General features: G+C 56.5%; 1 protein-coding gene across 3 annotated transcripts; it reads left to right on the top strand.

The window, feature by feature from the left end:
• SMTNL1 (smoothelin like 1) lies at nucleotides 1–11,556 on the top strand. Of its 3 annotated transcripts, XM_086677365.1 has the most exons (9): nucleotides 12–133; nucleotides 922–1,032; nucleotides 3,290–3,969; nucleotides 4,218–4,350; nucleotides 4,470–4,524; nucleotides 5,913–6,071; nucleotides 6,235–6,349; nucleotides 6,474–6,625; nucleotides 10,926–11,556. In XM_086677365.1, the coding sequence occupies exons 3-9, from the start codon at nucleotides 3,292–3,294 to the stop codon at nucleotides 11,068–11,070; spliced, it is 1,437 nt and encodes a 478-aa protein (XP_086533491.1). In that variant the 5' UTR covers nucleotides 12–133; nucleotides 922–1,032; nucleotides 3,290–3,291; the 3' UTR covers nucleotides 11,071–11,556. The 3 variants fall into 3 exon arrangements, with proteins under 3 accessions (XP_086533490.1, XP_086533491.1, XP_025784921.1); XM_086677364.1 differs by lacking the exon at nucleotides 922–1,032 and having other exon boundaries at nucleotides 1–133; XM_025929136.2 differs by lacking the exons at nucleotides 12–133; nucleotides 922–1,032 and adding an exon at nucleotides 1,044–1,182.
• Nucleotides 11,557–11,940: the final 384 nt, after the last annotated feature.

Here is an 11,940-nt window from a genome sequence, read left to right as displayed (position 1 = left end):
GAGGAGGGGGAGGCGGGCAGACCCAGGAGCTGGGGGCTGGAGGCCACTGGCTGGGACTAAAGGCAGCCGGGGAGTGAGGCCGCTCAGCTGGAGGAAGGAGACAGCTCCAAGCCCCCAGACAGAGGCCACACAGGTAGGAGAAGCCCCAGCCGTTTCTAAGTGGCCCCTCCAGCTGCCCAGCCCCTCTCCCACCTTCCAAGGCCTGGAGCCTCTACGCAGAGCCCCAGAGTCGGAGAAATCCAGGCTCTTCGCTAACCCTCTCCACCTCTTTGTCGGCTCTCTTTAGATGCCAGAGGTCAGGGACCCAGCCCTAAGGTGTTGGGCAACTAGAGATCAGCCCACAGGTGGCCATTCACAGGGAGGACCGGACAGGGGCAGAGAGGGTCTTGGGAGTCCAGGCCAGCTGGGGTGGGAGGCAGACTCTCTAAGCAGTTGAGACTGGTTTCTCCAAGGGAGGGTCACTGGCTGGCGTGGGGGATGGTGGCAGCCTCAGGACCACCAGAAGACAGGGTGGGAGGCAGGGGTTCGGGGTCTCATGAACAGAACCATAAAGCGTCGTCTACAGCATTTGGAGCTTGGGACTCCAAGCTCCTGGGTTCTTTTTCTCCCAGTCAGCCGAGAGAAACCCAGAGAGGGAAAGGGATACAAAATGTAGGCTTCCTGGGGAGGAAGGAGGAAGGGAAGAGGAGAGGGAGGAAGGGAGGGAGGACGGCACCCGCCATGCATGGTAGAGAGAGAGCTGCACTCGTCAGCCACAGCCAACCGCCCTCGCCTGCCAGCGGGGTGGCCCTCACTCTGGGCCCCTGGCTGGGGAGCTGGTGGGAGCCGCATCCCTGTGGGCGGAAGCGCCAGGCTGGTTGTCAGGAGACCTGGATTCTAGATATGGCTGAACCATTCAATTGTCCTGTGACTTTACTCAAGGGACTCCAACTCCGCGAGCCTCAAGTGCCCAATCTGTAAAATGGGGCCAGTAACGCCTACTTCCAAAGGGCGAGAGCGAGGAATGAGTGAGGTGGAACAGGGCACCACACCGTAAGCTGTCAACCTCCTGTAGAATCGTTAGTGTTGGGGTGGGATGGTGCTATCCTGGCTTCTCACCTCCTGAGTCTCTTCACTCCTTATCTATTTATGATGAGCCTGCGGGGCGGAAAGCTGAGGTGATGAACACGCAGGACGGTGGAGGTGTGTGTGTGTGTGTGTGTGTGCACCTGCCCGTCCTTCCCCACCCCAGCCTCCCCCACAGTGTGAGGCATGTAGACAAAGGGAAAGATGGCTGCAGCCCTCCTCTATGTCTCTGCCAAGCACCACCGCGCTTTGAGGTGTAAAAGGGGCTTGTGGACATCTTACTGGCCTTCCGTTCTCTCTGCCTTGTCTCACCAACTAAATGCCCTCGTGGCTGGGTCAGGACATTACGAGCTGATGTGGGCCGAGCGCTCCCTTCTGGGCACCTACCCGGCTGGCTCAGTCGGTAGAGCACGTGACCCTTGATCTCAGGGTTGTGAGCTCAAGGCCCACCTTGGGCGTGGAGCCTACTTAAAAAAAAAGAAAAGAAAATCGGATGCATAACGGACTGAGTCACCCAGGCACGCCAAAGTTAAGATTTCCCTTACTATGGAGTATCTAGAATCCACTTATGCGCTAAAGAAGTTGTGTATCTCTAAAAGGGTAAAAAGTAGGCCGTTTCTGGAATAACCTCAGCCAGAGACTACATCCCCCCAATCCCAGCCCCTATTAATGTCTCAGGAGGCCCTCGTTTTCCGCCGAACAGTTTGGAAAACCTGATCTAGATGAATCCTATGTTTGTCAGTGAAAACTGAGCACTTGAGAAGGAAAGGATCTGTTCAGGTCTCAGAGGGAGTGACCAGGAGATGGGGGGGTCAAGCCAGCTCTCGGCCTCCTGGCTCCCTGCTGATGTGCATTCCATCCTGCTGGTTAGTTTCCAGTTAATCCATTGCTGGAGCCGCTCAACCATGAAGGGGCTCTAGCGGGAGGGGTGCGAGCATCTTTGCAAATTCTAGCCGGCTTCCTCAGAAGCGGTGGGGGCACCAAATCCAGGGACCCCAGGGATCCGGACTGGAGGCAGTAAGACCCGAGTGGGTGGCAGGAACAGAGCCTTGTCACCAGTCCGCCTGTCTTCCTGCCCCTGTCCCAACTGCCCGGGTGCCCTGGGTACCGTGTCCCAGAATGGTGGCATCGCAGAGGGCAGGAGGTATTTTTAGCCAGTGACAGGAGTGCCTACTTCTCTTACCGTCTGAGTCATGCCCTAAACACTATTTGAGGATTGTTTTCTTTGTAAACAGACACCCAAGAAGGGCAGGGGGATGAAGGAGGCGGCCCTGTCCCCCCCACCCACCTGTTTTTGTACATCCTACAGTAGGTACAGTACTTGGATAGGGAACCTCACGTTGAGGTATCATAATGTCCCTCTCCCCCGACTCGTCCCTGGCAGTCGGAGGCTCAGATGTCTCTGGCAGAGGTTAGGGAGAGTACGTTTCTATTCTTCACCAAAACAAACTCTTCCGTGTCCAGGCCCGGCTTTTCTGAGAACCACAGGTGGACCGTGCCAAAGCTGGGGCAGCTGGGAGAGACCCAGACACCAGCTGGCCCAGGTTTTCCCAGATTTCGGGCATTTTTACACCACCCCCAGAATTAAGCCACATCTGTACCACCTGTATCCTTTCCTGAATGCCTTCCTTTGCATTAACTTATTTTTAAATTCAATAAATGTATTTTCAAAAGAAACCTTATCTCCCTAGTGGAAATGGACACTCAATATCACCGGCCAGGAAGAGAAAGGAACTGTAAACATAAGTACAGTGGAAACAGAACAGCCCTATCACATTCTAGCTATATACTCCCGCCTGCTTTGGGCTCCATTAAAACGGGAGAGTAGCCGCTGTCCCACAGGCGTTCCCCGACGCCGGCACCACATTGTACACATTGTAACCATCTCGTTGGCTTCTTCAGAAAGAGGCAAACTCATTGAAGAGGCATCATAGGATCTAATGTTCTCTAGAGCCCAAGCCACAGCCCGCAGAGGGCTGTTAAGGGGGCGCCATCCAATGTCAAGTCACCGTGGCCCTGTACCCCTTTGGGGTGCAGCGCTGTACCCCTTCACTTTATCACAGTGAGAAAACTTCATGTCTTGCTCAAGTCACAAGCCCAGGCATGGGGGACCCGGGACTGAACAGCAGGCCTCCAGACTCTGGGGCCAGCGCTTTCTGCGCGTGGGGCCTTCACCTCACACGGCAATGGGGCACGACCAGGTCTGCTTGTCTCCACTTTCCAGAGATGGAGCAGAAGGAAGGGGAGCCCTCCAAGGACGGGACCACTGTCTCCCCAGCCGCAGAGGCCCCGGTGACGCAGGGAGGTGGAGCCTCTGCAGAAAAGGAGGCCAAAGCCACAGAGAAGAAGATCCTCAAAGAGGGGCCTCCGGAAAGAGCACTGGCCGAGGCCAGCACGTCAGCTGAATTTCAAGGGGAAGCAAACGGGTGGGATGAGGTCAAGGTGGAAGCCAAAGGGGAGGCAGAACTTCACAAGGAGGGCGACGGGAAGGAAGAGATCACGGCGGCTCCTCAGGAGACCGCTGATGGGAAGGAAGAGACCCAGCTTGACCCCAAGGAGGCCAAGGAAGGGCAGGAGACCACGCCGGCCTCCAGGAAGCAGCAGGCTGACGAGAAGCAGGCCGAGCCTGAATCTAGGGAGGAAGCCCACGTGAGTGAGGAGGCCAAGGCTGAGCCCAAGCAGGCCACTGGGGAGCGGGAGGCCGAGACTGGGGCCGAGGAGGCTGATGGGAAGGAGGGGGCCACAGTGGCCTCTCAGGAGGAGAGCGACAAGCCGGAGGGGCCTGCAGCGGAAGCTCAAGGGAAAGCGGATGCCCCAGAGGCCGGGTCGGACTCGGAGACGAAGGCTGCCGTGGAAGAGGAGGAGGCCGAGGCTGAGCCTCAGGAGGCTGACGTGAAGGAGGCGGTGAGTCAGGCAAAGGAGGGGAGGCAGGAGGCCCCCACAGTGTTCTGGAGTCCCTGGCAGCCCAGGAAGCAAGCCCCCGCCCTGCCCCGCGTTGTTCCTTTGAGAAAGTCCAGTCTTCCCACTGACATCGAGAGCCTGGGGTGGGGCCCGTGGCCCCAGGCTGCCTTCTAGATCTTTCTGCAGTCCTCACGAAGCCTTGGGCAGGCGCTTGTGTGCCCATGAGCCCGCACAGATCGTGTTCGTTCCAGGAGTCAGGTGGTCCCCAGGAAGAGCAGGACCAGGGTGTGGAGAGAGAGTCGGAGGAAGGAGCAGGAGTGATTCCCAGCTCCCCCGAGGAGTGGCTCGAGAGCCCCACGGAGGAGGGCAGTGGTCTCAGCCCAGGTGAGTGAGTCCAGGGAGCTCCCCTGAGGGGGGTGCAGACAACACGACAGGGGAGCTCCAGCTTCTCTCCCCACCTTTCCCTCCCTCCAGCTTCTCACCCTCCCATTCCCTCCCTCCAGGTGGGTTGGGTCCAGACACCGCAGCAGCTTCAGGAGAGACCAGTCCTTCGGCCAGGTAATGTCAAGGTCTGGGGCCCGAGCTCCAACTCCCTCTACCACATGCTCCTTTCAAAGTCTACCCCCGAGCCTGGGTCTCCCTGGTGCCTGAACTTGAGATGCTCCAGGATTCCTGGCTTTCGGTCCCCTGTCCCAGGGCAGAGCCCACGAAACCAAAGGAGCCCGAGAATGGGAGCAAAGGAGGGGGGAGCGTGCCTCATCCACTCGCTCCCACTCCCCTGCTAAAGCCTCCTTGTCCTCGGCGTCCTTGACAGATCTTCACGGGGCTCCTCGTCGTGTGGCTCGGCTCATTCCCTAACGTCAGCACGACCCACAGAGCACGAGCAGAAAGCCTGAGTTCAGACCATGACTCTGCCACTTACCAACTGTGTGACCTTGGTTTTGTCACTTTTCTCCTCCTCTGCCAAGTGGGCACCGTGACCGTGCCTACCTCGGAGGATTACTGTGGGGCTTAAGTGACATAAAATGTACAGAGCACTTGGGGCGCCCAGCTGGCTCGGTCGGTAGAGCATACAACTCTTGATCTCGGGGTCATGAGCTCGAGCCCCACGCTGGGCTGAGAGATTACTTGAAAAGAAAATGTATAGGGGCGCCTGGGTGGCTCAGTTGGTGGGGCACAGACTTGTGGTTTAGGCTCAGGTCATGGTCTCGCAGTTTCGTGAATTCGAGCCCCGCGTCAGGCTCTGCGCTCCCCCTCTGGCCCTGTCTCCATCTCTCTCAAAATAAATAAATAAACTTCAAAAAATAAAAATAAAACGTATAAAGCCCTTAGCACAGTGCCTGGCACACAGCAGGTGCTGGATAAAGTGAGAGCTTTCTTGCCATCGCGTAACTTAACCCATTAGAAGAAGCTTCCTTTATTTTGACCTGAAATTCACCTCCGCGTCGCTTTTGTAGGGAAAGGTAATGGGTCAGTGTTCTCTGAGCACTCGGACAGTTACGCGACAGGCAGAGCTGGGTGTTCTCCACTCCCCCTCGCTCTCAAGCCTTAGAGCCCCCTTGGTAGGTAGTTCTTCTCGTCCCCAGTTTACAGACCAGGATGCTGAGACTCAGAGAAGTGACAGGATAGTCCCAAGATCAAATAAGAGGCAAAGCCAGGATTCAAACTCCCATCAGACGTCACACTTATCTTAGTTCCGCCCACACATCTCACCAGACCACATGCTCCCAAAGTTACACCGAACTTCATCATCCCGTCTTGACCCGCCTCCCAGTGCTGGGCACAGAGAAAATGTGTTCAGGGAGTGGGGACCTCAGCTTCCTAGGCCTCTTGCGGCTGCAGGGAGCTCCCACCCTGGCCAGCCCCCTGCCCCCCCCCCCCCCCGCCCTGTACCCTATAGTGGCGGCTCCCAGCCCCTCTCACACTTCTCTGAACCTTCCCCACAGTGAGTCTTCACCCAGCGATGCGCCCCAGACTCCCACGGAGCCCCCTCCCTCACAGGAGAAGAAGAAAGAGAAGGCACCGGAGCGCAGGGTGTCGGCCCCTGCCCGGCCCCGGGGGCCCCGCGCACAGAACCGCAAAGCCATCGTGGACAAGTTCGGAGGGTAGGGTGCGGGCTGCGCTGGGCTTTCCCCGGGGAACCGCGGAGGGGAGGCCCGGCCGAGGTGGGGGCACTGATGTCTGGGTCCGGGGCTCCTCCCTGATGGGACCTCCTGTGGGATCTCACGTCTTTGGCCTGGCCTTCTCCATCCCACCCCTTCCCTGCAGGGCAGCCTCAGGCCCCACGGCCCTGTTTCGAAACACGAAGGCAGCAGGGGCAGCCATTGGCAGTGTCAAGAACATGCTCTTGGAGTGGTGCCGGGCCATGACCAGAAACTACGAGGTGGGCACGGAGCAGGGGCGATGTGGGGCAGGGGGCCCTCCCGGGGCCGCAGGTCTGAGCGGGGCCGAGCCCCAAGGCAACGTCCAGGCTCACCGAGGTCTGCTCTGGGCTCCCTCCCCTGCAGCACGTGGACATCCAGAACTTCTCCTCCAGCTGGAGCAGTGGCATGGCCTTCTGCGCCCTCATCCACAAGTTCTTCCCCGATGCCTTCGACTACACTGCCCTGGAGCCCTCACAGCGCCGACACAACCTCACCCTGGCCTTCTCTACCGCTGAGTAAGCCGCGGCCACACCATTCACCCGGGTTGGGGAGTGGGGTGGTCAGAGGGAGGCCGTGGCCACATGCTCGTGAACCCAGCAGACACTTTGTGATGGCCGGGAACTGTTTCAGGGCGTAGCAGTAGATGAACTCGGCAAAATCCCTGTTTGCCAGGGCCTACATCCTAAAGGGAGGGACGGATCATAAACACACACCCCGTATGAAATGTAATGCTGGGGGCGGGGGTAGGTGCCCGAAAGAAAATGCAGGCAGGGTAAGAAAGAGAGGAGAAGCCGGCCTGCTGTTTTCGACAGGCTGGTGGCTGAGATTTGGGGCCACGGTCTGACTCTGCCATTTGTTAGCTGTGTGACCTTGGACAGGCTCCTGTACCTCTCTGAGCCTTCACATTCTGATCTTTAAAATGGGCACGGCATTTCCTCCGTTGCAGGATTACGGTGAGAACTGGGTAAATAAGTAAAGTATAACCGTGCCTCACCCACGGCAAACCCTGTGAAAAAAAATCTTAGCTGTCGTTCCTCTATTGTGATGAATGACATCACACTTTTTATGATGATTATGATTCGGAGCCACCTGGTGGCAATAGACTCTGCAGAGGATGTCGCCAGTGAGGGCAACTCTGAGGCCCCGGAGTAGACACGAGGGCACCCCCAAAGCCCTGGGACAGGAAATAGGTCACAAGGGACATTAGCAAACACCTTGGTCTGGAACGCTGAGCCCTCTCATCGAGTCCAGACCTGGCCACCAACCTGCCGGGAAGCCCTAAGGCCGCAACGTTCCCAACTCTGGGCCTGTGTGTCCCCTGTGGGCAAAACGGGAAGAGTGAGGCCGAACCATACTTTTTTTTCTTTCTTTCTTTCTTTCTTTCTTTCTTTCTTTCTTTCTTTCTTTCTTTCTTTCTTTCTTTCTTTCTCTCTTTCTCTCTTTCTTTCTTTCAATATATTTTTTAAGTTTATTTATTTTTATTTATTTTTAATTTTTTTTTTACATTTATTTATTTTTGAGACAGAGACAGAGAGTGAACAGGGGAGGGTCAGAGAGAGGGAGACACAGAATCTGAAACAGGCTCCAGGCTCTGAGCTGTCAGCACAGAGCCCGACACGGGGCTCGAACCCCACGAACCGTGAGATCGTGACCTGAGCCGAAGTCGGACGCTTAACCGACTGAGCCACCCAGGCGCCCCTATTTATTTTGAGAGAGAGAGAAAGAACGCAAGCAGGGGAGGGACAGAGAGAGGGGGAGAGAGAGAATCCCAAGCAGGCTCTGCGCTGTCAGCACAGAGCCCTACGTGGGGCTCTATCTCATGAGCTGTGAGTTCATGGCCAGAGCCGAGATCAAGAGTTGGACACTTAAACAACTGAGCCATCCGGGCGCCCCTGACCTGTGCTTTTCAAATGGGGTCTTTCTTTTCCAGCAGGTTCCTCACACAAAATATTAAGTGAATGCCCAACATATAAAACGGATTAAATGGGGACTTTTTACTTTTTTTAAACTTTCCTTTAACTAAATAACACTTTCCTTATGAAATTTAGATATTGCTTCAAACACAATCTCATTCATAGAGCTTGACGTTCATGGCTGTAACACGTATGTAATCAAATGGGCACAGAAGGCCCAAAACATGTCCTAACCCAAACGATAGTTGTCCACAGCCTGGATGACATTGGACCACGTGACCCGTTAACATGAATCATTAGAACCCTCTGGCTTCTTGGTTATTTGAGCTCGTCCCTCTTCTCCTCAGCCACCTGCTCATGGTTATGAGTTTCTGCCAATAACTATACCACGTGCAAAATCTTGGTCTCAGACATTCCGCTCTCTACCTGTCCCCACCCCTCGCCCTTCTAACTCACTTGGTTTAACACCATCACTGCAAGACATTTTTTGCCCCGTGGGGACTTCTAATCCATTAACCTCACCATTTTCCACTCTCTATCAGCTTGCTTATGTCTTCGATTTCATGGTCTATCAATGTCGTCACTCAAGGGGGGACCTTTCTAGGTCGGGAGGGGCTCCTGGAGCACACCAGCTCAGCACCCAACACCCTTCCCAGGATGCTCCCTGAGGCATATGTATGGGGCCCTCAGGCACCAAGGATGCAATTGGAAAACCATCAGCCTTGATATTCCAGAAGATCCCTTTCAGGTTCATGTTTTCCTGCCAAGGGATGGAGTGAGTGCCCTGGGGTGGGAAGCCGAGGAGGTCAGGAGCACCCCGTCCTGCTCTGGGCTCAGAAGCACCTGTCATGATGATGAGAAGCCCCATGACTTGAGGGTGGTTAGGTGCTGGGTGTCATGCCGAGCGCTTTCCTTGGGTCCCCTCTCATTCTATCCTGTCAGCAGTCTTACAGCGTGGATAGCAGTAGTGGGGTCACTCGACAACCTAGTTCATACAGGAGGGCAGTGGCAGGGCCGTGACATGGGAGTGAACCCCCCCCAGTCGAGACTGAGAGCTCTGAGTGAACATCAGGAACCATGTGTCCCCGGCCTGCAGGACACAGGTCATTGTGCTCCTCCTGCTGCTGCCTGGCCATGGTTCCAAGCCAGAGCTGCAGGCAGGCAAACTGAACCATCAGGTGATGATGCCGAGCTGCCAAGAAGCATCGGGCAGGAGCAAAAAGGGAAGGATGTTGGTGGGGATGCGCGGGGCTGGAGGATGCAGAGGTCGACCTGCCGAGCTCGAATCCTGCCCCCTCCTTCTCAGCGCTGTGACTCTTGGCGGCTGACTTCGCTTTTCTTTGGGTTTGGTGTGATGAGGCGTGCAAAGTAAGGGGGCCCCTGCCACAGCCATCGCCTCCCACTGCCCCGTTCGAGAACTCTCCTGATCACCATGGAATCCTGGGATGAGGGGGAACAGCAGTGCCCCGGCCCCCAGAGGGCTCCATCAGCTGTGCTGCCCGAGGAGCCCGGCCCCACCCCCAGGCCCTGCGGGAATGAAGCTTCTCCCGCGTAGGGGACCAGCACCTTGACCCACACCCCAGAGCTGACACGACCGCATTGGGCGTCAGGGAGCACAGCCCATTCCAGGAAATCTTCCAGTCTGTGCCTCCCTCCTGACTCTCAGGCCAGTCCAGCTTGGGTTTCAGCCCAGCCGCCGTGAGCCCCGAGAGAGGATTTCTGCCGAGCCCCCAGATTCGCCTACAGTCGGCACCCATGGCAGGTTGGCAGGCTGGGACCCGCACCCAGCTGCACGGCAAGGGTGCCAGGGACAGGCTTAGGTTGAATTCCAGCTGCATCACTGTGACCTTGAGGAAATCCCCCAAATGCTCTGAGCCTCCAGCTCCTCTTCTGCTGGTTGAGGATGGAGGCGGGGAGTACATGAGACCACTCCCGGGGAAACCCCGATAAAGTACATGGCATGTGGTACCAAGGCCCCAACAGTGGTTTGCTCCGATTATCGGCTTCAGCAAAGCCAGCAGCACGTGGCCCCGAAGAGCAGCCGGGAAGTTAGAAAAAGAGGACTTGCTGCTAAACTCCACGCAGTCCCTCAAACACTCGAAGCACTCCTGCCTCAGGGCCTTTGCACATGCTGTTTCCTCTGCCTGGAATCCTCTTCCCTCAGACACGCCCATGATTTACTCTAAGAAGCCTTCCCTGAGCACCCTATTAAAAAAAACACCCCCTAACATAGGGATATACCCTATCTCCCTTCCCTGCCTTATTTCTCCGTAGCACCTCTCACCATCCGACGCGCTGTCTGTGGCATGTTTGATTACTGCCTGTCTTCTGCCACAAGACCGTCAGTGAGTGACACGAGTGAGGGAGTCTAGGTTTTGCATGGTGCCGAATTCCCCACGCGAGTGCCCGGCACATAGTAGGTCCTCAGGAAACGCGTAGAGACTGCATGAATATGGAGACTGCGATGGTGCAGATGATGCGAGCCGCGCTCTGGCTAGGACTGGGCTTCCATGCTCTAAACTCTTACCGAGGGGCCTGGCCTCCCAGACGACAGGTGTGCCAGCACGTGGAAGGGGCGGGTTAAGGCGGAACTGGAAACCAGAGGTTTCCATGCTCCCACACGAGCATGCAGAACTGGAAACCAGGGGTCCTCCCACACGAGCATGCACGGTGCACTGAAAACAGGGGCTTTGGAATCAGGCCAAGCTGCGTGTGAGTGTGGACAGCGAGGGCCTCGGTGATCTCGTCTGTACAATAGGACGGCCGGCCGAGACGACCTCCCCGCTCCAACACACACAGTTCTGTGGGTTTCATCCTTGCTGGGCTGCCCCCCTTTTCCCCTGCCCCCCACATCCTTCAGCTTTGGCTCTGCTCCTCACCACCCCCCACCCCTGCCCCTCAGGAAACTGGCCGACTGTGCCCAGCTGCTGGAGGTGGATGACATGGTGCGGCTGGCGGTGCCCGACTCCAAGTGCGTCTACACCTACATCCAGGAGCTGTATCGCAGCCTGGTGCAGAAGGGACTGGTGAAGACCAAGAAGAAATGAGGAGGCGACCGGCGCTGCAGGCGGAGAGGGGCAGGACGCCCGGCTGACCGGCCACGGCCCCCCGAGGCCGCCGGAGCTGGGGCTCAAGCGAGGGCAGGTGGCACCAGTCTTAAACGCATTAAAGGTACTTTTGTAAAATCCTGTCTGGCCCTTCAGTGCACCCTACACCCCCTGCCCAGGAACCTCGCTCACTCTGGGGTAATGAAGCCCAGCCGCCGGGCTTCCTCACCGGACACGACTTCTCAACAACCACAACACTGTTCGGGAAAGTACGAGGGCCTGGGTCCCACCACTAAGCAGCTGTGTGACCTCGGACCAGTGAGTTAACCTCTCTGAGCCTCAGTTTACCATCTGAACAGTCACACCTCGTGGACCTGTTGGGAGGGTTAAACGAGACGATAAAATGAACGGAAAGCTTTGCCCGGTGCCTGTCACATCAAGTGTTCGATAAGTGAGGCCGAAAGTAAATGCATTCGTATGTTTTGAGCCATCGGTGGTGTTTTTCCCGATTCTCTTCCCTCTTTCCACACTTCTCCCAAATTAGGGAATTCCAGAACAGGTGCTAGAAGATTCTCTGGAAACCTCAAACTAGGTTAGTGGGGCCTGGGGCGATTCCCTCAACTCAAAGATACCCTACATTTGTGTCTAAAGTGGTGGTTTTCCCACAGCCTAGAACCACTGGCCCCTGAAAGTCCTTCCTCCGGGTTAAGTTAATCCCTTCGGCTTGGGCTGAAGTTTTGGCTTGGCTTTGTTTTTTCTATTGCTCATTAGAGATGCACCCCCTGAGCTGCTTATAATTTCCTGCTGACAATCCTGTCTGGCTCTATCAGTCTTTTGGAGCTTTGTGTGTGGATGAGAACAGCTCGTGAA

The sequence above is a fragment of the Puma concolor genome, chromosome D1, assembly GCF_028749965.1.
Source record: "Puma concolor isolate L17-30 chromosome D1, mPumCon1.1.hap2, whole genome shotgun sequence".
Taxonomy (NCBI): Eukaryota; Metazoa; Chordata; class Mammalia; order Carnivora; family Felidae; genus Puma; species Puma concolor.
This window is presented reverse-complemented; position numbering and strand designations above follow the sequence as displayed.

What these genes read in the sequence shown, in the direction of transcription:
- SMTNL1 (XM_025929136.2), top strand. Translation starts at nt 1,161, where the DNA reads ATGAACACGCAGGACGGTGGAG. An exon ending in CCATGACCAGAAACTACGAG is followed by an intron (nt 6,350 to 6,473) that starts GTGGGCACGGAG and finishes CCTCCCCTGCAG; the next exon opens with CACGTGGACATCCAGAACTT. An exon ending in CTGGCCTTCTCTACCGCTGA is followed by an intron (nt 6,626 to 10,925) that starts GTAAGCCGCGGC and finishes CCTGCCCCTCAG; the next exon opens with GAAACTGGCCGACTGTGCCC.